Here is a 22,505-nt window from a genome sequence, read left to right on the forward strand (position 1 = left end):
CTGAACAGGGACCTGAAGAAAACAAACAGGGACGTGAAAAAAACAAACAGGGACATGAACAACAGGAACAGGGACAGGCTAACAGAACAGGGACCAGGACAGGAACAGGGACATTGATCACCTAATGAAGATAAGTTAGGCCGAACTCAGCAAACCGCTCAAAGAAACTCATATAGAAAGTTGCTGGAAATAGGCACACCGGAGCTGGAAGGAAGCTCAAGCTGAGAGAAGCGGACCCACGCACACAACTGCCCCTCGCTGGCCGAAGGTAAGCAGTTGCGTGCTATGGGGAATCGTATGACCTTAGAAACAAAGACTGTCCTGGTAACCTTACAGCTTATTCCCTTTATTAACAATCAGGCAGTTTATGATCCTGAAACATGGGACCAAATTGAGGTCAAGGTGTGGGACTCTGCTACTAAAAACGACAAGGTTGCGGTGGGATTGCTCGGCACCTGGCAAGCAATCTCTGAGGCCTTAAAGAGCCATGTGCGACCACAATGAGAAACGTGTGGTTTGCCAGATAGTGAGGGAGCTGCGGGCTCGTCCACCGATCCTTCTGCTACACCATCGGCCCCCCGCCGCTACTGCCGTCGCAGGCCTTTGCTGTCACCCCCTGGTGACCTGGACGTTCCTTTTGATCCAGGCCCTATAGGCCCTGAAAAGGAGCCGGATCTGTTACCCTTCGATCCGGGAGGAATAGGATACATAAGGCCCGAAGGCCGAGTTGTTTAACAACTTAAAGCGAGATGTATTGTTCCCACGACTAGCCCTGGAATTCTCCGGTGTTTGTAATCAAGAAAAGGAATGGAAAATGGAGACTGTTATATGATCTGAGAAAACTTGATGAAGTCATGGAAGATATGGGAGCACTTCAACCAGGATTACCAACTCCAACTATGCTCCCCCAGTCATGGACATTAATAGTAATAGACTTAAAGGATTTTTTGTTAAACACTTGCCAGAATTCGGAAAACTTTGCCATGTTTATGTTTCAATTGATACCTTTTCTGATTGTACATATGTATAGGCATACTCGGGTTTCTTATGAATATGTAAAAGCAATGTTCTATATATTTAGAAAGTTTGACGGTTGTGCATGCGTGTTGGTAGAGCGTAGACTCCCCGCGCACCCAGTGCTGTTTACTTGCCTTTTATAAATATTACTAAATTCAGATTGAGTTGTCTCTTCATTTATAACACGATGCTGGCAGAGAAGACGGCCTGCACGCCGCGGAGCCTGATACGCGGAGCTGAAGGCCGAGAGCTGTGAGGAGCCAACTGCGAACTTTTGCCTCTCGCTGCTTGTTTCCCTGCTCCTGCCCACCGCTTCCCTAAGGAACGGGCGTCTTCAAGGGGACACCAGTGCTGCCAGCTAGGGCCTCGCAGCCACGTAGCAGCGGGCCGCTCTCTTGATATGAGCTGGGGCTGCGCCCTGCTGCCAGCACACCACGCGTCCCTGCCGTTTCGCAGCCCCCCACCCAGTACCACCCAGCCTAGCCTCCTGCCTGCCCTGTCTGCATAGCTTGTGGTGGGATCTGGTGGAAACATCCCGGGAACCCACCTGGTCTGTGGCAACCAGGTCTGCCCTTTTCTCGGGTCTCTGGGCAGTGTGCGTACAGCATGCAAGGAGTTAATAGCTAAATGACCCCCTTTTAACAGCACCTGTTAAACAAACTTCACGTGATGTAGTTCCACTTTCTGAAGGGGAGCAGCGCAGCGGGGGATGTGGGGCTGTGTTGCTCCTGCAAGAAGGCAGGGGCCAAGCACACTGTGGGCGCTGGCAGTGTGATGTCCCCCGTTGCAAAGTAGCCACCTTCTTCCACAGCTCCATGCCTAGCTGGACATGAAACATTGTTCAGGCTTTTATAAAAGGTCAGTGTTTGCAGCACAGTCCAATGCAACTTTGCTCAAACTGCCCTCACTGTGCCTTGGGATTTCAACCGGTGGGGCTGTGCTGCTCACTGACATGCTCACACTCCAAATATTTTCCGACATGCAACATCATGCTGCGCAGCACAGCCAGCTGCAATCACGCATCTCCCTGGTCCTTGTGCCTCCACCACATCTCCAACAGACCTGGCATGTCAGTACATTTGCAGCAACTTGCGTCCAGGTGCCTGACTCCTTTCCCAGACTGCCTGGCACCCTGTAGAAGTTGCACACCACCACTTCAGGTTTCTCTGCAACTTGTTGAAGTCTTCCTTGGGTTTATTTTTTATTTCTCATAGGACTACTGCCACTCCTTGTCCTACCGCAAGGCAGCTGCTGTGGTCTCACCTGAGTCGCAGCCTCTTGCCCCGCTGCCACCTTTCCCCATCCTATGATTTAACCAGAGGCCCACTCACTGGGTCTCTCATGCTTCACTCCCATTTTAAAAGAAGGTAGAAAAGAGAAACTGGGGAACTACAGACCAGTGAGCCTCACCTCTGTGCCTGGCAAGATCATGGAAAATGTCAAGGCACATGCAAGACAAAGAGGTGATCTGAGACAGCCAGCACAGCTTCACCAAGGGTAAATAGTGCCTGACCAATCTAGTGGCTTTCTATGATGGAGTGACTGCATCAGTTGACAAAGAAAGACCAATCAATGTCATCTACTTGGACTTCTGCAAGGCCTTTGACATGGTCCCACAGGACATCCTGGTCTCCAAATTGGAGAGAGTTGGATTTGATGGGAGAACCATTCAGTGGATAAGGAGTTGGCTTGAAGGTCGCACGCAGAGAGTGGTGGTCAATGGCTCTATGTCCAAGCAGAGGCTGGTGACACGTGGTGTCCCTCAGGGGTCTGTCCTTGGACCAGTGCTGTTTAGTATATTTATCAACGATATAGACAGTGGGATCGAGTGCACCCTCAGCAAGTTTCCAGATGACACCAAACCGAGTGGTGCAGTTGATACGATAGAAGGAAGGGATGCCATCCAAAGGGACCTGGACAGGCTGGAGAAGTTGGCCCACGTGAACCTAATAAGGTTCAACAAGTCCAAATGCAGGGTGATTCACCTGGGACGGGGCAATCCTGGACATGAGTAACAGGCTAGGAGAAGAACTCACGGAGAGCAGCCCCACAGAGAAGGACCTGGGGATCCTGATGGATGAAAAGCTCAGCATGAGCCAGCAGTGCACGCTTGCAGCCCAGAAGGCCAACTGCATCCTGGGCTGCATTAAAAGAGGAGTGGGCAGCAGATCAGGAGAGGGGATTGCCCCTCTCTACCCTGCACCTGTGAGGACCCACTTGGAGTACTGCGTCCAGGTCTATAGAGCCCCCAGAACAAGAAGGACGTGGGGCTGTTAGAGCGGGTCCAGGGGAGGGCCACAAAGATGATAAAAGGGCTGGAGCACCTCTCCTGTGAGGAAAGGCTGAGAGAGCTGGGGCTGTTCAGCCTACAGAAGATAAGGCTCCGGGGGTGACCTCATTGCAGCTTTTCAGTACTTAAAGGTGTCTTATAAAAAGGATGGAGGACTCTTTACTCGGGTAGATAATGACAGGACAAGGGGGAATGGTTTTAAACTAAAAGAGGGGAGATTTAGATTAGAGGTTAGAAGGAAATTTTTCACTCAGAGGGTGGTGAGGCACTGGCACAGGCTGCCCAGAGAGGCTGTGGATGCCCCATCCCTGGAGGTGTTCAAGGCCAGGTTAGATGAGGCCCTGGGCAACCTGATCTAGTGGGTGGCGTCCCTGCCTATGGCAGGGGGGTTGGAACTAGGTGATCTTTGAGGTCCCTTCCAAAACAAGCCATTCGATGATTCTATGATTCTTCAGATATGTCTCTCCTTCCAGCCTGGCGTGCCTGAGCGCGGGGCCCAGCTCAGCAACCCACCTCTGCCAGCCAGGACCCCACTTCTGAGGGGTTCCCCTGTACAGGCCTGCTGGGGTAGGAGTTGCTTCCCACTGCTACTCTTGGGATGTTTTGGTCAAGGCAAGTTTAAATACCGCAGGAGGGCATATTCGCTTAAATGTGCTGCAATGCTGACATGACACATGCCACATCAAACTGGCACACTGTACCGGGTCTGGCTGGGATGTTAACTTTCCCTGCAGCAGCCCATACAGTGCTGTGCTCTGCACTTGTAGCTAGAACAGCAGTGGTATCACACCCATGTTGTGTCTGCTGCTGAGCAGTGCTGGCACAGCATCAGGACTCTCTCTAACCCCCGGAGAGCCAGCAGGCTGGGGGTGGGCAAGAGGTAAGGAAGGAACATCACCAGGGCAGCTGACCTGAGTCAACCAAAGGGATATTCCATACCATATGATGTCAGACTCAGCAATAAAACGTGGAAAAAGGAAGAAGAGGGGAGGGGTGGGCTCCTGTTGTGAAAACGTCTGTCCTCCCAAACAATGGCTACGTGCGTTGAGGCCCTGCTTCAAGGACGTGGTCAAGCATTGCTCATTTGTGGGAAGTAGAGAGTAATTTCTTTCCTCTGCACTTCCACACAGCCTTTGCTTGTTGCTTTTTTTTCCCCTTTTCCCCTTTCCCTTTTTTCCCTTCAGTTGAATTATTTAATTAATAATAATTTTTCCTTAATAATTATTTTTTCCTTTAATTAAAATATCCTTATCTCAACCCGTGAGTTGTTTCTTTCCTTTTCTTCTTCCCCTCCTCTTCTGAGGAGGGGGAGTGAGAGAGTGGTTGTGGTGGAGTTCAGCTGCCTAACAAGGTAAAACCACCACACACACACTCATAGTTTGAAGTATAAACCCTGATAGGATTCAGATACCTCACCTTCTCAGACTAGTTGTTATAGAAATTTCTCAGCAGTCCCTGCTGGTATTGTAAGGCCCTTACATTTTCAGATCTGGAATGCTGGCCATTACAAATACTAGAGAATGCAAAATCAGAAAAAAAAATATAACAGACACTGATACAATTGTACAAAAGTCACAGCAAAATATCCTAAATATCCTTTTTTTTTTTTTTTCCTGGGCAAATATGGCATTATCATGCGACTATTTTTTCAGCTTTTTAAAATCTAATAAAGTAAGTGGTAACAGGAACTATGTCACAAGAAAAACTTTGGCAAAGCTCTGGCAACTGTTGGCATCTGAGACAGAAAGAAAAGACATAATTATGTGGTAGATTCTCAACAGGTTTCTGCACAATTGGACTTTCAATAGCCATATTGCTTTTATCAAATTTGACATGACACTAAGAATTGGGCGGTCAACACAGACACAATATTGCAACAGATTGTTAACGTCAATAGTCCCAATTAGATGGGAAATCTACATGACTCACTGCAGTTTCTAAACAGCTTGAGTGAGTAGAAACGTGAGCAGGTAACAAGCAAGGAGCATGATGGAAGTGTTGAGCAAAGGACCTGGCCAGGCTGGAGAAATGGGTGACAGGAACCTCCTGCAGTTCAGCAAGGAGAAGCGCAGAGTCCTGCCCTGGGGAGGAACAAGCCCAGACCCCAGGACAGGCTGGGGCACCCAGCTGGAAAGCAGCCTGGCAGAGAAGGCCCTGGGGGTCCTGGTGGGACTGAGTCCAAGTTGAACATCTCTTGTATGAAGAAAGGCTGAGAAAGCCAGACTCTTTTCAGTGGTGCCCAATGCCAGGACAAGAGGCAACGGGCACAAACTGGAACACAGGACGTTCCCTCTGACCATCAGGAAGCACTTGTGTGCTGTGCCGGTGACAGAGCACTGGAACAGGCTGCCAGTTGTGGAGGCTGTGGAGTCTCCTTGGAGATGGTCAGAAGCCATCTGGACAAGGTCCTGGGTCCAGGTGTCCCTGCTTAAGCAGGTGTTTGGGCAGGATGACCTCCAGACATCCCTTCTAACCTAATGCAGTCCGTGATCCTGTGGTGCTTCCTTCCCCAGGAAGTACATTCCTGCTGATTTTCATGCCATCTCTAGCACTTGGGCAACTGAATGATCAGGTGCAGCTGACCCGTCTGAAGACTAATTTGCCAAAACCAACCCAAACCAAAACGAAAAAGGACCAAAACAAAAAAACAAAAACACCACTAAAAAAAAAAGTTCCCAGCTCACTACACTGTTCAACAACCAAACCTAGAGGTACAGGACTGTACTGTTCGACTTATTCATCAATGACTTGGATGATGGAACAGAGTTAACCCCCAGCAAGTATGTGGATGACACAAAACTGAGAGGAGTGGCTGACACACCAGAGGGCTGTGCTGCCATTCAGAGGGACCTGGACAGGCTGGAGCATTGGGCGGAGAGGAACCTCATTAAGTTCAACAAGGGCAAATGCAGGCTCCTGCACCTAGGGCAGAATAACCCCATGCACCATTACAGGTTGGGAGCTGACCTATTGGAAAGCAGCCCTGTGGAGGAAGACCTGGGAGTCCTGGTGGACAGTAAGTTAACCATGAGCCAGCATTGTGCCTTTGTGGCCAAGAAGGCCAATGATATCCTGAGCTGCATTAGGAAGAGTGTTGACAGCAGGTCGAGGGACTTCTAATAGCAATTTTTCTAATAGCCAGGTGGCTGTGGATAGTTTATTTCACTTTGTTTATCTTCATGCAGTGCAACCATGGCTTTATACAGACATTAACAACAAGCAAGTGTTCTGCATCTCATGTGTACCATGAAATATTTCTGCCTGTACCATAATGGAGTAGAGAAATACAGCTCTGGTAGGAAAGCAGATACCTTGAGAAGCAGGATACAGGATGTGGTGCTGAGCGCAGGTGCAGGATGGCAAGAGATGGGGCACAGGAGATCCCAAGGCCAGAAACAGCTATCAGATTGCCAGATGAAGAAGAGCTGCCCCAGAGCTCAACAAAACTGTTTCTAAGGATAATAAAGAACAAGCATCAAACTTTTGTGAACCACACTGGGCTTACTAAATTCAGATGCAATGGTGAAGTTGCAGACCAGTGAAGGAAGAACAAGGTGTAAAAGTGTCTTAGTAAACAAACAGCAAGTGACCTCAAGTGGAACCTGGAATGAGGAAAAAGCACGTACTTAGTCCTGACAAAAGACTCAACTCATTACTTAACTATGTACTTACTCCTGATGAAAGAACTGTGGATGCTGACAACTTGTGATAACAGCCCCTGGCAGACTGAAGCTGTAACATTAGGACCCTGAGTGGCAGAGGAAGGCTGAGCATAACACCCGGAGCAGAACTGGATATTAGGAAAAGTGCAGGCAACTATTATTATTGAGAATTTATTTGTGTAGTGGTATTCATATATTGCCCCTTTTTTTATCTGTAATTATTAGATCTAGACTAATAATAATTCTTTGATGAGACTATTGAAATCTCACTTACTAGAAATAAATTATTCTCTCTTTTCTGTTTACATTTTGCCCATGAGAAGATTTCTGAGCATAACAGGTGGCAGCCAGTGCCTAAACCCCTGTGACATTGGGTATATTCTCATAGTTGTGATTATAGTTAGTGGAAAAAATGGGGGAGAAGAGATCGAAACACCTGAAAAATTAGGGAAATCAGCATTCTTGGAGCACTTTCACTTTTAAATACCTCAGCAGTGTTTGTGGGTTTTTTTTCATAAAATCCTAAATTTTATGCTGCATTATCTTCTTAGAAGCTCTGTCAGATACAATCTTGAATTCCAAAAAATGTCCAGAATAAATGGCATACCAGGAGAGGGGCATTCTTGGAGTTCAGACACACATTTGATATGTGCTTTTGAATACACATCTCTCACATGGAGGACCAATTGCCAAGCTCAGTTTATTTGCAAGTTCCTCATGCAGATTTGAAACATCTTTGATGGAAAAATATGTTATATCCGTCAGCATTCTTCCATGTGAACTTTTAAAACACAACACTAAATAACTAACATTAATATTTTGAAACCTCCCTTCTCAATCCTGCTCAAGAAAATGCAGCATACGTAGTTAAGAATGACAATATTGTGTCAAAGCAACATGATCTTGATTTGCTGTAGAAGAGGGCTCAAAGCATAGATGACAACGTTCAAAGGCAAGATCTAGGCCCACATCGGATGAGTTTGTTGAGACTCCAGTGCACAAGTAAGAGACACCTGAAATGCGAGTTCAGCACACCAGCATCCTACCGGAATTACCTGCATGTACCATGAGTTTCTTCAGTAGATATACCTCTCCTAAAGACCTTGCTGTTTTGTTCTCCCATCAGCATCACCCTCTTGGTGTTTTACCTGACTCTGTCCTTTGAACCTTCTTCTCTCAGTGGGCTGGGACTGCAGCAAGGACAGAGTTGCTGCCTTTGATAAAAGACCTGAGCCTCTGAATAATCCTGTGCTGGGCTGCAAACAGCATCCTGCCAGGAAACAACCACCTGCAGAGACGAGACGTCTCAGATCTACGTGCAGACCAGGAGTGCAGGATAGATTGTGCACAACATGAGAAGCTGCCTGGGGTCTGCTGGGGACGGAGGTGCCATTTGACCAGCGTATTCTTTGCTTTGTGCCATTGCTGCCATGAGCACACACAGGTGGGAGACTCATGTTACAGGGAACCACAGGGAAAGAAGGGCCAGTTTTGTCTTAAAATTGAAAAATTCTTATCCAAACCTGTGGACTATCAAATAACAGATTAAGTTCTGTAGGACCTGCCATACAGGTCTTGCTGTGGGGTGATGGAAGAAAATGCAGGACACAGCTTTTGAAAGGGAAAGATTTCAAAATGAAGTGGGACAACATGATTAAAACAAGCAGAGCCTTACATCCCTGCTCCTTCAAAACATGGCTCTTAACAACTATGGAGCCACACTGGGTATGCAAAATGAGTTTCAATTGACACCTGAAATGTGTGAGCACCTCAAAAGGGGAAGCAGTTTGCAACATGCTGTGTACTGAGCATTGTGCTTGCTGGGCTGTAGAATTAAAAGGACTTTCCTCTACCTCCAGCCATTCTCTGAATAGAGCACTGAAGAGGCTTTAGTAGCTACTTCAGTGTTGCTGACGTCATTACAGATGTTATTAGTACTTGATGTGGAAAAGGAGAAGAAAAGTTGCAGGCAGGTCATTTGACACAATCATTACAGCTAAAATTACTATTTTGTTTTACAGCTGGCACCAAACAGCTTGTGGCAAGTTGTCGCATCTACACTGACCAAGCCAGGGTATGGAGGTTAATCCTCACTAGTGCATCAAGCACTGGGAATTTCACTCCATGGTGCTCAGTGCCAGTAAGGATTTTTTTTTTTTTTCCAAAATAGATAATTTTAGGCACATAAAGTGGCCAGATTTCCACCAGGAGTTCACTCCCTGCTAAGCATCTTAACAGACAAAGCTAGTTTCAGAAGTCTTTTGCAATTCTCATTAAGAATTAATGGAAGCTCCTAGGCAATTTTGAATCTGTCAACTTCACTTAAAGGTATATGGGATCCCTAGGAAGTCTTCTTTCAGTTGGGAGTGCTTCAGAAAGTCCTGCTGAGACAGTTCAGAGAGCAGTGCTTCAAAGAATGGTTTGAGGTTGGGGACCATTTAAAATACAGTGACTACTAGTGCACAGAACTGTGCTACACGGCAAAGCCTTCTCTAGGTTTGGTGAGAACACAGAACAAAATAAGTTGGTTTTCACTCCCAAATGTTTACAAACCAAGGCAGAAATTAAGTTGGCACTAGCATAAATGCAGACTTCCCACAATTTTTACCTGAATCTGCAGCTGTCGTGAGCTCCATCTGTTTTTTTGCTGCTCAGTCTTTCGACTGTCACCTGTCACAATCCAGGATTCAGGGTTGTCATGGAAAACAACAGAGCAAAATGGTTCAACTCGCATAGAATAGAATCATAGAATATCTCAAGTTGGAAGGGACCCACAAGGATCACTGAGTCCAACTCCCGGCACCACACAGGTCTACCCCAAAATTCAGACCATGTGACTAAGTGCACAGTCCAAACGCTTCTTAAACTCTGGCAGGCTTGGTGCAGTGACTCCTTCCCTGGGGAGCCTGTTCCAGTGGACGACCACCCTCTCAGTGAAGAACCTCTTCCTGATGTGTAGCCTAAACCTCCCCTGCCTCAGCTTGACACCATTCCCGCGGGTCCTATCACTGGTGACTAAAGAGAACAGATCGGCGCCTGCCCCTCGTGAGGAAGCTGTAGACCGCGATGAGGTCTCCCCTCAGCCTCCTCTTTTCCAGGCTGAACAAACCAGTTCTCACAGCACGTACGTGGTCCTGCAAGCATTCTTTGTCATAAATGCTCAGGATATGTCTGAAGTGACAGATGGGCTTTGATCTCATGATATCAGCTATTGTTTTTTCTAAAGCTTTTTTCTGTATTTTACTATGGCTTCCACTTTTCTGCTGTCACCTGCTCCAAAAAAAATAAATAACCACCCTGAGTGTTTGCAAAGACAGAGACATACTTTGGATGTTTTTTGCCAATATATTCCAAGACATTCTCTATAGAGTTCTTAAATTCAGTGTGTTGTCTCACTGAAATCCAGGACCTTTCCAACCCATCAGTTTTTCTCTCCTTAAAACCTGGCAATGGCATCTTGCACGTGGTGCTCCTCAGTGCTCAAAGCGGTCTCCTTTGCTCCCCTATCAAAATTCAGCAGAACTTTCTCAGTGCTTCGCTCATTCTCATTGGCTCAGCTTTCCCTTTGCCTGAGAAGTCTAGCAGCTCCACTTGGAGCAACAAGCAAAACGGAAATTACAGACCTGTGGGACAAACCAGTGCTCATGCTATAGATATGTGGCTTTGTGGATGCACTTTTCTGCTCTGGACCTCCACAGCTCTGCATTTTAATAACATACAGAAAGTGACTCTGCTGCTGCATCTTCATGAAGTATTTGCCGGTCTCCGTGCAGACAATGCACTCCCTGAGGCACTGCTCTATGTCCAGGCCAATACCATGCTATTGGCAACAGTAATTCTTGTCCTCTGTCTCCATCCTCACTCCTCCTGAATTCAGCAATACACACTCTGCTTTAGAAAGCTCATCTCTTTGCCTTCTCTGATTGCAAGAAGTCTTCCCTCTGGATCTCTCTCCTAAAAACTATTTTCCTAATATCTGTAACTACATCAGGATGGTTTGTTTTCAAATCTACCAGCAGCTGCCCTTCTTGTCTGGCCATCAGGATCCTGAAATGAGAAATTATTAAAAACACTTGGCAATTATACAAGGCAGTGTAACAAAAGGAACCATACACCCGTAGTTTAGGCTTATACACTACATTTAATAAATGGAAAATAAAAACCATTATTCGCAATGCACAAAGACAAATCAAAGACAGAGTGTTGCAAAGATACCCAGGGACATCATGTTAATTAACCTAATTTATTGGGCTCTTTTGCATAAGGTAAGGCTTACGTGGGAAGGCAAGGCTCTTGAATGTGCCAGTCACCGTACAGGTACAGGTGACAGTCTCCTCTGCAAGCCTCTGCACCACAGCACCTTTGGCTGGGTGAGATGACACTCCCCAGCTGTGTCCTTGATGAATTATCACAGTCCAGCTGCCCTGGCCCTGCGTGGCCATTTCAGTATATCCATGATCCATCTCTAAATGTTATCTTAAAGCTGCGCGCAAAACACAACCCAGCCATTTTGACTATGCACAAGGCTGCTGTAAGTGTCCATGTAAAGGACTGGTTTCTCCAGGCTTTCCAAAATTATCTCCAGCACTGTCATAACTAAAGAGCAACCTTGAACCTCCTCCTCATCACCATTTGACGTAAATGCCACAAGTTTTGTGACACAACTGTGGCAGTCTTGCGGGGCCATGCGGGACACCACTGGATTTAGGCGCAGCTTGCAGGAACACAGACTGGAGCCTGGTGGTGGAGCAGGAGCAGCTCGCGAGCTCACTGGAACTGCATGCACCACACAACGCTGGCAATGGTAAAGCTGAGCTGCCTCCGCACCGAGCCCCTCGGTTGAGCCCCCCGCAGCTGCATGTGGGGGTGGTAGCACCACGTGGATGTGCTGGGACCGGGTTTGGGCAGGGCAGGCTCTGTGCTCCACTGGGTTTCACGCCCCATGGCCACCAGCCCACCTCCTGACAGGGGGCACCGGGCTTGACTAGAAAGACAGGCGATAAGCAGCAGGCCTGCAAGCCGTGGTGTGGGAAGGGGGCACCAGTCCCAGTCTGGTGGAGTGAGGGCTCCGCACCAGCTTGTCCCATGAGGCTGGGGGGGGGGGACGCAAATCCCGGTGCTGCCCACCACCCATTCCCAAACTCCCACCCCAGCGCTCCTCTCCCACCTGCCCCCACAGTCACCCAGCACTGTTATTTCAAATAGTTTAATTTTAAAAATATTCTATTCAGTGCTAAAATATCTTTTCACTTCCACGCGCGGCCGCGCCTTCGGCTTCGCCAGGCTCGATCACAGACAGACTCGGCAGGACATGCAGTGGCGGCGGGGAGGCCCGGCACGGTGCTGTGGGCCAGGGTGCTGGTGCGGGGAGCTTAGGGACATGGGCATGGGAGGGCTCCCTGGGGGTTCCTACATCTTGCCCGGACAGGGTGTACCTCAGGGGCAGCTCCCCCTGCTCTGCCAGCCACGAGGTGCAGGGCAGCAGGAGGGGAGCGGGGTGCAGATCCAGCCGGGACACGGCCACGCTGCCTGCCCCTCTCCCCTGCCAGCCTCTCTGCGCTCCAGCCCCCCCCCCCCAGCCTCTGCAGGGGGCAGCAGGGGCTCTGTGAGGGCCCGGCGGCAGAGCAGAGGCAGGCTGCACCGATGCGTTCAGTACCTGCCCTCCACAGTGGTAGCGCTCCTCTCTCTTCCAATACAAATGGCTTAAATTAGCAGCTTATTGCACAGCGTCCCAGCGTGGGATCCCTGCCCAGCAGCATGAAGGGCTGTGGTCTCTATTCCCAGGGTGCTCTCCCCCCACCCTCCATTGCACTTTACACCTACGGCAGGAACGCCCCAGCCCACGGTCACAAGGGAGCAGACAAATCGCTTCGTGCAGGTGGAACACAGCTCTTTGGTTCCCAGCACGCAGCAGCTGGTGTGGAGGGCAGACACGAGGCCCAGAAACAGGCAAACAGCATCTGCCAGCGCCGTAGGGGCGATGGACACTGGGGAGCCCCGAGGATCCCTCCCTCTGTGCATGCAGAGCACCCACCAGAGACCCCACGCCGCTATAGTACAGGTCAGCAGGGAGAGCGGGAGCCAATAAATAGAGGCAAATTTGTAGGTACTGGTGGCAGCCCCATCTGGCCGGGGGAATCGTTTGCAGGCTGCCTCTGCAGGGGCTGGCAGGAAGCTCCTGCCCCTGAGGGCAGGGCAGGCTGGATAGCGAGGTGGCAGGAGGGCCCTGTCCCTCAGGAAGGGCAGGCTGGGGGGAAGCACCCCGGTCCCCAGGGGAGGGCAGGCGGCTCTGTGAGGGGCTGGCGAAGGCTCTCCCCGGGGACGGGCAGGCTAGCTCTCCGAGGCCGTGTGGCACACAGAGTTCTGATCGGCACAAAATCTCTTCAGAGGCGGCGCACCAGAGTCCTCCTCCTCTTCAGTTACCTGCAAGAGCCAGAGGTCACCGGCAGTGACAGGAGCTGAGTGCGCCCACGAGGCCACGCTGACCTGCTGGACACGGCTGTCTCTCCCCCTGCGGGGACGCCCTGAGCTTTCCTCTGTGAGGCGGCCTCAGCAGGAGCCAGGCTGTTAACGAGCTCCTGGGCATCAGCAGTGAGAATCCACCCCAGCCCTGGAGTCAGCTACAATCATTATTCTACTCCACCTCCACACGTTTTCCACACACAATTTAGGCCCTGAAACCTGAACTAAACCACAGGACCCTGCAGGAAGCCAGGAGGTTTGGGGAGCTCCTGGGGGCGGTTTGGGACTACAGAGCAAGTCTATACGTCTTGACATTTCTGCTACAATAGACAACTGGTGAAACAGTAAAGGCGCTCTGGGAAGACAGGGCAAGCTGGGTGCGTGCACATTTTGACATGGTTTCAATCCTTCCCTTACCTGAGTCTCAAGGGGGACCGGTTCTTCCTTTGTGAGAGTGGGAGGCTCATCTGCAACTTCCGAGGAAGGCAGGGATGGCTCTGGAGGGAACAGAAGGGTTAACAACAGTGCAGACCCAGAAGCACAGTGGTACTCAGCCCACTGAGCCAGGAAAGGAGACCTCCAGCAGAGGTGCCTCAGTCACCCGCCTTATAAGAAAGACGCAAGCCCTGTCACAAGGCCCTCTAGCAGTGCCTTCCCCAGCCTCCCTGGCCCAGCTGGCCACCTCCTCTCTTCCCAGCCCAGCAGCCATGCCCGGGTGTCCCAGAGCCCACCTTCCAGAGTCTCCTGCCCCAGCGTGGGTGGCTGCGAGTCGTCCGTGCGGAAGTCAGATGTGTGGGCAGGACTCATGGACTCACTCTGCTGGGGACTGGGGCTGGAGTTGGGGCTGCTGTCCACCTTGAGCTGGTAGACATCCGACAGGGAGCTCTGGTTACTGTTCTCATCTGCAGAAACAGCACCTAGTGAAGAAGAGTACCTTGATCCAGCAGCACAAGCAGCCAAAAGCAGCACTGAGAGCCAGGGCCATGGAGGGCTCATGCAAACGGAAGAACAGTCAGTGGCATTCACACAAAGGGTTCACAAAGTCACTCAGCAACAGTCAGAGCGTCTTGACGCGGCACTCCCCACCGGGACACAACCAGCGCCAGATCCGCAGCTGCCCCACAGGAGAGGGAGCTTCTGCCCAGGGAACCGGAGAGGCTGAGCAGGGCAAAGGAAAGCAACCTGGGGCTATTCAGAAAAGAAACGAGCACAATGTGCAAGGGTGACACAAAGCTCTGCACTGCCAAATCTCACGTCTGCAGCTTGTGGTGGGCACCTGCACCTGGGTGTTTGAGGGCAGGAGGCCTCTTGCTTCTGTACCAGAGTTTTGTACCTCTTCTATTTGCAAGGCAGCAAACTAACAGCAGACCAAGACTCCACACCTGCCCCCCAAGGGAAGGCAATCCTGTTTTTCCAGGTAAAGTGGTTCCATGGGGGCTAAACTGCAGACCTGCACTGCTAACTTGTTAACTGCATCTACTGGAAGCACCAACACAATGCCTGATGTCCCTTAGCCACAATGAGGGTTGATTGTGTTGGCTGGGGACAGGCATCCACTCTGCTCCAGCTGTGGGCTCGTGCGCTGATCACCTCCATCAGAGATTGCTCGTGGCTGCTACAGCGCTCTTAGATCACAAGCAGCGACCCGCAGGAGAGAGATGCTGCTCCACAGGGAAAGGTCTGAGCAGGTCTGAAGGCAAAGCCCTGCATCCCCACACCAACCCAGCCAGAGCCCACTAACAGTACCAGGGAAGAGGAAAGAAGCCCATCTTGCCACTGCAGCACATCCGGCAGCAAGGGAGGTGTAGTGTTACATCCGCAGAAAACCTCTCCTTTATCATCTCACACTGCCTTCCCTCAGTCTGGCAGCAGCCAAAGATCCTCTAGGCTTTTATCCCAAAGTCCATGCCAGTCCTTACAGTAACCAGGGGCCTCAGATGCACGCAGCCATTCATCTTTCCCCAGCAGGGACTCAAAGTGGGAATAGGAATCCCCACTCCTCCTGTTCCCCGTTAAACTGCTCACAGAGAGATTCCAGAAGCAGCTGATTACGATTCTTTTTGATGGCAAGAACCAGCAGTTTCACCAGTGTCCTGGTTTCAACTAGGATAGAGTTAATTTTCCTCCTAGTAGCTGGTAGGGTGCTATGTTTTGGATTAGGATGAGAAGAGCGCTGATAACATGCTGACATTTTAATTGTTGCAGAGCAGTGCTTACACCAAGCCAAGGACTTTCCAGCTTCTCGCTCTGTCCTGCCAGCGGGCAGGCTGGGGTGCAGCAGGAGCTGGGAGGGGACAGACCCAGGACAGCTGACCCAAACTGGCCAAAGGGGTATTCCATACCATCTGACAGCATGCTAAACAATATATAGGGGTGGCTGGCCGGGGTGGGGGGCCGGCTGCTCGGGGATAGGCTGGGCATCGGTCAGCGGGTGGTGAGCAATTGCATTGTGCATCACTTGTTTTGTACACATTATTATTAGTAGTAGTACTATTATCAATATTATTATTATTATTATTCTGTTCTAATAAACTGCCTTTATCTCAACCCACAGGCTTCACTTTCCCGTTTCTCTCCCCCATCTCAGAGAGGGAGGGGGGAGGGTGAGCGAACGCCCGTGTGGTGCTGAGCCGCCAGCCGGGATAAAACCACGACAAGCAGGCACAGCCCGGGAGCGGCGCAGCACAGCTCCGCGCTGAAGACGCGCGCTGCTCTCCCCGCCAGGCAGCACGCCCAGCCCGGCGACATCCCCCCTGCTGTAAGGCCTGGGAGCCTTGCCCCAGCTCCGCAGGGCCGCGGGCTCCGCCAGGCTCACCTTGAAACTCCAGGAGCAGCGAGGAGTTGGCGGAGGTGTCCGCCGGGAAGCCGTTGGGCTCTCGGGCAGCGCTGCCGCCGGACTTGGATTTCTCTTTCTTGAGGAGAGAAAGAAAAGCACGGGGACGAGGCGACGGGGCCAGGCTGCAGGGCGCGCCCCGCAGAGGCCGGGCCCGGGCCCGCTCCCCCCAAGCCCCGGCGGCAGCGAGGGGAGGGGGCGGGGTGGGGCGGGGGGCGGCAGAGCCCGGCCGGGGCGGCTCCTGCGGGGCCGGGAGGGCGGGGCGGGGCGGGGAGGGGGGGGTGCCGCGGGGCGGCGCTCACCTCCTTGCTGTCGGCCACCGGCACCCACTTGAAGATGCGCAGCGAGGTGTCGCCCACCGTCACCCACTTCTTCTCCCTGCGCCACGCGGCCGTCAGCGCCCCGCCGCCCCCTGCGCCCCGCCGCCCCCCGCCCACCGGGCCCGCGGCCCGCCCGTCGCGGGCGCTTCCGGCCCCCGCCCCCACGCAGCCGAGCGCGCTGATTGGCCGCCGCCGCCCTAGCACCGCCCGCCGCCCCGCGCGGCGCTCCGATTGGAGGCCGGCCCCCGGGGCGCCTCCGCCGACGGCCGTGTGGCGCGGTGATTGGCCGCGGGTCGGCAGGCCCCGCCCCCGCCCCCCCGCGCCCCGCCTCTCACCATCTGCGGACGCGCTCGATGGCCGCCATCACTTTTTTGATGTCATCCTTGGCGCGGCTGCGGGTCTCGGCGCGCACCGAGCGGCCCGACATGGCGCCCGCAGCCCCGGCAGCCCCGGCTCCGCAGCACCCGCCGCCGCCCCCCCGCGCATGCGCAGGCCCCGCCCCGCCTACGAGTCGCGTCAGCGCGTCGCCGCGTCACGCCGCGCCCGGGGGAAGGGAGGGGGGAGGCCTCGGCGTGGCGGCGCGCACTGCGCCTGCGCGCCTCGCCCCGCCCCGCTCACCCGCCCCCCGGCGCGCGAGGAGGAGGCGCGAGGGTGGGGCGAGGCGGCCGCCGCCATCTTGCGCTGGGGCCGGCCCGGGGCGGGGCCGCGGCCAGGTGCCCGCGGAGCAGTCCCCGCGGCCGGCCCCCGGCGCGGCGAGGCGACCCCTCGTCCCCGCCCCGCTGCCGGCACGCAGCCCCCGTTGCCGCCGCCTCTCCTCCGGAACGGGAACGGTCCCCCCGGCAACCCCAGCGAGCGCTGGGCGCCGCTAGAGGCGGGACCGAGCAGCCGGAGCCAGCGGGAGGCCCTTGGAGCCCGCCTCTCGCCCCCCCCCGGCATCGTCCACCTCTGCACTACCCCAGTCAGAACGCACAGAAGGAAGGCTCTGCGTGAGCAGGCGGAGTGCTCGTTTATTACAAGTCGTTCGGGGTTATTAAAAATCAGCCGCAGCACGCTGCTCCCTGCAGCTGTACCGAATGGGAAGCCGCTCCCGTGGGCAAACAGGACTAGTGCTTCCTGCCGTAGATTGCCGCCAGTGCCTTCCTGGCACTGGTGATCTGCTGCTCCAGTCTCTCTCGGGTGGCTTTGTTGGCAGTTTTTTTCAGCATGGTCTCCATCTCTTCCACCACTGCCCGGTAGCCAGCAGTGTTGTGGAACACCCGGATAGCCCGGTCTCCGCAAGACACCAGGTAGCGGCTGCTAGTGTCAAAAGCCAAGTCTGTTATGTACTGTCCATGAACACCAACAAAGCGCTCCTCCTCTTCTCCTCTTCGAGTGTTGTACACAATAATGCTTGTACCACAGGAGATGGCTGCGACATGAGCATCAGGGGACAGGGCAATGTGACACGGTTCTGTTACTTCACACTTCCCTGTCAGAAGCAGGTATGGATCTTGTTGCTTCTTATATTCCACATCTGTGTCCCAGAATTTCCATGTACCATCCTTCGAAACAGTTGCCATCCTACAGGCAGGACATAAACCACATGTGACTGCAAGGAAAAACGGGTAGCACCTATTCCCCTTCCACATCTGCAAAGAAGGAATCCTTTCCTTTGTGGATAGAGCGCTCCTTTGGGCAGTGTGAGCCTGTACGCACGTGTGTACTTCATCCTCCCTTCTGGAGCAACGGCCACCCACCAGGAGGAAACCCTTGGGGAAGACGAAGATGGCCCAAAACAATCCCTGTGCTCCCAGGAGCGCACACACACAGCAGAGTTCCCCCACACTGTGCAGGGCAGCAGCCCGTTCGGATGAGCTGCTCGGGCACACTGGAAGGGGTGAGCACACGTGTCCTGATGGTGCTGTTTCGGGCAGTGAAATAACACGAACTTACCGCCTCGAGTCATTAGAGAAGGAGAAGTAATGTATGCCAGCAGTGTGGCCTTTCAACTCAAAAGCCCTGGTCACTTCCCGGAAGTCTCCACTCTTGCCAAAACACACTTCCCACACCTTTACATCAGGGGTAAAGCCACATGATGCCACAAACCTGGGTAGAAGAAAGCAGTGAGACAGGGTATTTGTTACAAATTTGTTATTTTGGCTGGGCCATGGAGCTCCATAGCCACAGCCACACAGAGCTCTCCTCTGGCCTCCTGAGGGAGGCAGAGGTCACTTGCAGTCCCACAGGGTGCCTGCACAGAGGGGTGTGTAAGAAAGGGCTCTGTGAAGTCAATCCCATCTGGACACCTACATTCAGAACTTTGCTTTGGTCTGCTGAAAAAGTTTTCACTGAAAGCAGTCTAGTAAAGGGAACGCTAAGGAAGGCCACCACGGACAAGAGCAGCAACTCCACGACTTAACATTGAGAAACTACTCAGACAAAATAAAAAATCTAAGTGCTCTGACCCCCGAACTCAGTGGGATCAGTGCATACTAAGAGTCTTGCTACAGCAACAGGTTAGAGACAGAGCTGAGAACAAGATTTTCCTGATAAAGAACCTTTAGGTAATAAAGATTTTAATTTTGTAATTAACATTTAAAAGGTTAAAAACTGTGCACTAGAAATGTTATTTGCTTTGTACAGATCGTTTACATTGGCCCACCCACTTTGCCACCCAAAGCCAATGCTGTTCTCTCCCTCAGCTCTTCAAGAGATGGTTAATGGGAACAGCAGTTCCTGAGACACAAAGACAAACCACCAAGTGTCTGAGACCGTGCAGGTGGGAGTCAGCACTCCTGGAGGGACTGCTCTTGGGGGCAGGAATCATTTTTAAAAAATAAAAATAAAATAATGTGGAACCCTCAGAAAACTGCATTATAGTAACAGCAAGCTGCAGATGATCTGATCTGATAATTTCCCCTGAGAAGGAGCGAGGTTCTTGTTTATTCTTGTGGCCTCCCACTTCTCAGCAGGAACAGCTTGGAATACCTGCGTGCACCTCACCTCCCACAGGGTGACACTGCAGCATAGGCATTGTTCATCTGGTTAGTGTTAATGCTGGCAAGGACTTCACCTTTCAGGTTCCAGATCAGGATGGTAGTATCACTGGAAGCTGTCATGATAAACTTTCCTGGGGAAAAAAGACAGAGATCAGGAGAGCATCTAGGCCTAAAGCTGTCACAGGCTTACCAAAGGACTAGGACAGTCCCTAAGCAGGGCAATCTCTCTCTGCACCAGAACAATCAAGAAAACCAAAAGTAGCACCAGAATTCGAGTGCTGATCTCCTGGCACAGACTGAAAAGCAGTGTCAGAAGGCTCAGCTCCTGGTTAATACCTTAATGCTCAAACCTGTGGCTTCAGCAGCTGTCAGCTGGCAATGGGCGCTCATGAGACCCTGTGTGCTTCTCACCCCAGGACCTTTCAGATCCCATTTGCAGAGCTCAGTACCACACTGGAACCACAAGAGAAATGCAGCAGACTTGATTCCCCCCCCAAAAAAACACAAGTTGAATAGGTATCTCTAGCTTACAAGTCATGGATTACAGACAGGTAGCTGATCAGAGTCACACCGGTATTGTCCCTGATTACTGGTGCTGTCAATGTTTCAGACTTTGGCTTGCAATGCTTACCCCCCTTGTTCACCTCAGCCTGGGCACAGCCGGAGTTGCATAGTAACCTTCAACTTCATTGTTGCAGTTTCCATTTTCACTTTTGCAGCTGAACAAGGGCCTCAGTTGACATTTTCTCTGCTCTTCTATTGTAGAGAACTTGTATCTACCCACTTTCATCTGTCCACTGTCACATGCCTGAAGCATCCATCAGTTCCCTCACTGCTAACAAACTCCCCCGCAGGCTCTGGCCTGAAAAATCCTAGAAGTCCAAGACAGATCCTATGCTTCCTGATCTATGAACTTACTAGGGAGATTTCTGACTGGTTAAAGAGACAAGTGAGCCAGAGAACAGAAATGCTCTCAATATTGAGACCAGACCTCTTTGCAACAGTATCCTTGAAAAACTAAATTAAAAGACTGTGCATATCAGGGAGGTAATTCTGCGTTTACATGAAAATTGTTTCTTTGCAACCTATGTCTTCCAATTTACCAATTTAGTAAACAAAGGCTAAAAAATAACATCTAGAAGACCACAGAGAATCAAGTGGGTCTTAATTAAGCCAAAAACCCTAACACTTTAAACCCAGCAGCCATTGCTTTAAAGGAAAATCAAAGCAGATCTGGAGAGCCTTGACAAGTGAGCAGATGGTCATCACCATACCTGTCTCTGCAATTCCTATATTGATGACAGGAGCTTTGTGTTTCTTTGGGAAGTCCTCAGAAGTCGCAGTGAAGGTGAAGTTGCCATCGTCCTTCTTAGTCATTTTGTAGACGCGAATAGTCTCGCCATTCGCCAGCCAGACAATGAATGCCCTAAGCGGAAGGATATGTCACTCTGAACCATTAAGAAACAAGTTACCTCAGTTCAGCTTATCTATAAGGTAAGTTAATAGGTCGGTCATTCAGTGACACCTGGAGAAAGGGACATACAGTGACAGATAAAAAGCTTTGTTTTATGAGGGTACCAAGTTCTCCCTGCGTTAGCTCAATTGCAACACTGAATGGAAAACAACACCTGGAAACCAGATGCTTTCCTCTCTCTAAAGGAGGCCACTTTGCAAAACGCCAAGGCAGGCTTTCCAAGCAACCTCCCCAGGCAGCTGGAGCTCCCTCCCCAGTTCTCCAGAGAGGCCTAGCAGTTCAAGCTGGCTTGCTGACAGAGACCTTAACAAGCACCTTCCACGGAGGCAGCAAGCTGGACGCTGGGATATATGCCCAAGCACCATGCTGAAGTGCCAGCTGCTTTCAGGAGAAGCCACGTATCAGTGGTACCGTCAAAACCCTGCGAGACTTCTTGCAGGCGTACAGCCTCCCTGCAGCCCAGATGATGCAGCCCTGACTTCGACCGGGGCTCGGGCCGCGCGTCTGGCAGCTCCATCCGCGGGGCCTCGGGGAGCAGCAGCACCGCCCGCGGTCCCCGGGCTGGGCAGGGATGAGGTGCGGGGAGGCCCGGCCCCACCTGCAGTCTGGGCTGAAGCGGACGAGCTCAGCGTGGTCCAGCTCCACGTTGGCCCGCAGACACCGGTGCTCGCGCGCTGTGAAGTCGCGGGTGCTCCACAGGCGGACGGTGCGGTCGTCAGCACACGACGCCAGGTACTTGCCGCTGCTGCTGAAGTCCAGGCAGGACACGGAGCCGCTGTGGCCCTGCAGAGAACGCACGGTCGGGAGGAGAAGGAGGAGAGCGAGGGGCGCCCGGCAGCGCGGCCGGCACGGTACCTTGAGGGCGGCGACCAGGAGCCGGTGCGTGAAGCTGTGCGGCTGCGGCTTGTCCCTGCGGGCCCGCGCCGGCAGCTTCGCCTTCCTGAGGCCCTCCGGCTTGGCGGCGGCGGCGCTGCTCGCCCCGGGGCCTGGGGGGAGCGGGGATCAGCGGGGAGCGGCTCTCAGCGGGCAGCGCCGCCCGGCCCGGCCCGGCTCCCCGCGGTACTCACCGGCCGGCGGCGCGGCGGGCAGCCCCCGCGGGGCGGCGCGGCGGAGAGCGGCCGCCAGCAGCGGGACCGCGACCAGGACCAGGACCAGGACCAGGACGAGGGCCCCCAGCGGCCCCCACCCCCCCAGCGCCGCCGCCGCCTCCATCCTCCCGGCTCCCTCCCTCGTGGCACGGCCCAACGCGCCTGCGCCGGGCGGCGGCAGCGGCTGAGGCGCGCCCCGCCCCTTCCCGCCGCGCTGGCTGGCCCCGCCCCTCTGGCTGCCCCCGCCCCTTCCCGCCCCGCCCCGCCCCGCCCCTTTCGCGCCCCGCTGGCTGGCCCCGCCCCTTCCCCGCCGCACGGACTGCCCCCTCCCCTTTCCCGCCCCGCTGGATAGCCCCGCCCCTTCCCGCCCCGGCGGCTGGC

The 22,505-nt window shown here is 52.8% G+C and overlaps 2 protein-coding genes across 4 annotated transcripts; both read right to left on the bottom strand.

Moving 5' to 3' along the window:
- Window positions 1-7,649: 7,649 nt before the first annotated feature.
- BCL7B (BAF chromatin remodeling complex subunit BCL7B) lies at window positions 7,650-17,139 on the bottom strand. Of its 3 annotated transcripts, none has more exons than XM_066979890.1 (6): window positions 16,920-17,139; window positions 16,567-16,642; window positions 16,247-16,343; window positions 14,163-14,348; window positions 13,849-13,928; window positions 7,650-11,016 (listed from the first exon to the last, which is right to left on the bottom strand). In XM_066979890.1, the coding sequence occupies exons 1-6, from the start codon at window positions 17,009-17,011 to the stop codon at window positions 10,957-10,959; spliced, it is 591 nt and encodes a 196-aa protein (XP_066835991.1). In that variant the 5' UTR covers window positions 17,012-17,139; the 3' UTR covers window positions 7,650-10,956. The 3 variants fall into 3 exon arrangements, with proteins under 3 accessions (XP_066835991.1, XP_066835989.1, XP_066835990.1); XM_066979888.1 differs by lacking the exon at window positions 7,650-11,016 and adding an exon at window positions 11,091-13,392 and having other exon boundaries at window positions 16,920-17,108; XM_066979889.1 differs by lacking the exon at window positions 7,650-11,016 and adding an exon at window positions 11,091-13,392 and having other exon boundaries at window positions 14,163-14,333; window positions 16,920-17,100.
- Window positions 17,140-17,565: 426 nt separating this feature from the next.
- TBL2 (transducin beta like 2) lies at window positions 17,566-22,263 on the bottom strand. The gene is made up of 7 exons (XM_048050104.2): window positions 22,104-22,263; window positions 21,892-22,022; window positions 21,635-21,819; window positions 20,837-20,988; window positions 19,567-19,693; window positions 18,517-18,669; window positions 17,566-18,144 (listed from the first exon to the last, which is right to left on the bottom strand). The coding sequence occupies exons 1-7, from the start codon at window positions 22,246-22,248 to the stop codon at window positions 17,688-17,690; spliced, it is 1,350 nt and encodes a 449-aa protein (XP_047906061.2). The 5' UTR covers window positions 22,249-22,263; the 3' UTR covers window positions 17,566-17,687.
- Window positions 22,264-22,505: the final 242 nt, after the last annotated feature.

Source organism: Anser cygnoides, chromosome 18 (genome assembly GCF_040182565.1).
Source record: "Anser cygnoides isolate HZ-2024a breed goose chromosome 18, Taihu_goose_T2T_genome, whole genome shotgun sequence".
In the NCBI taxonomy this organism is placed as follows: Eukaryota; Metazoa; Chordata; class Aves; order Anseriformes; family Anatidae; genus Anser; species Anser cygnoides.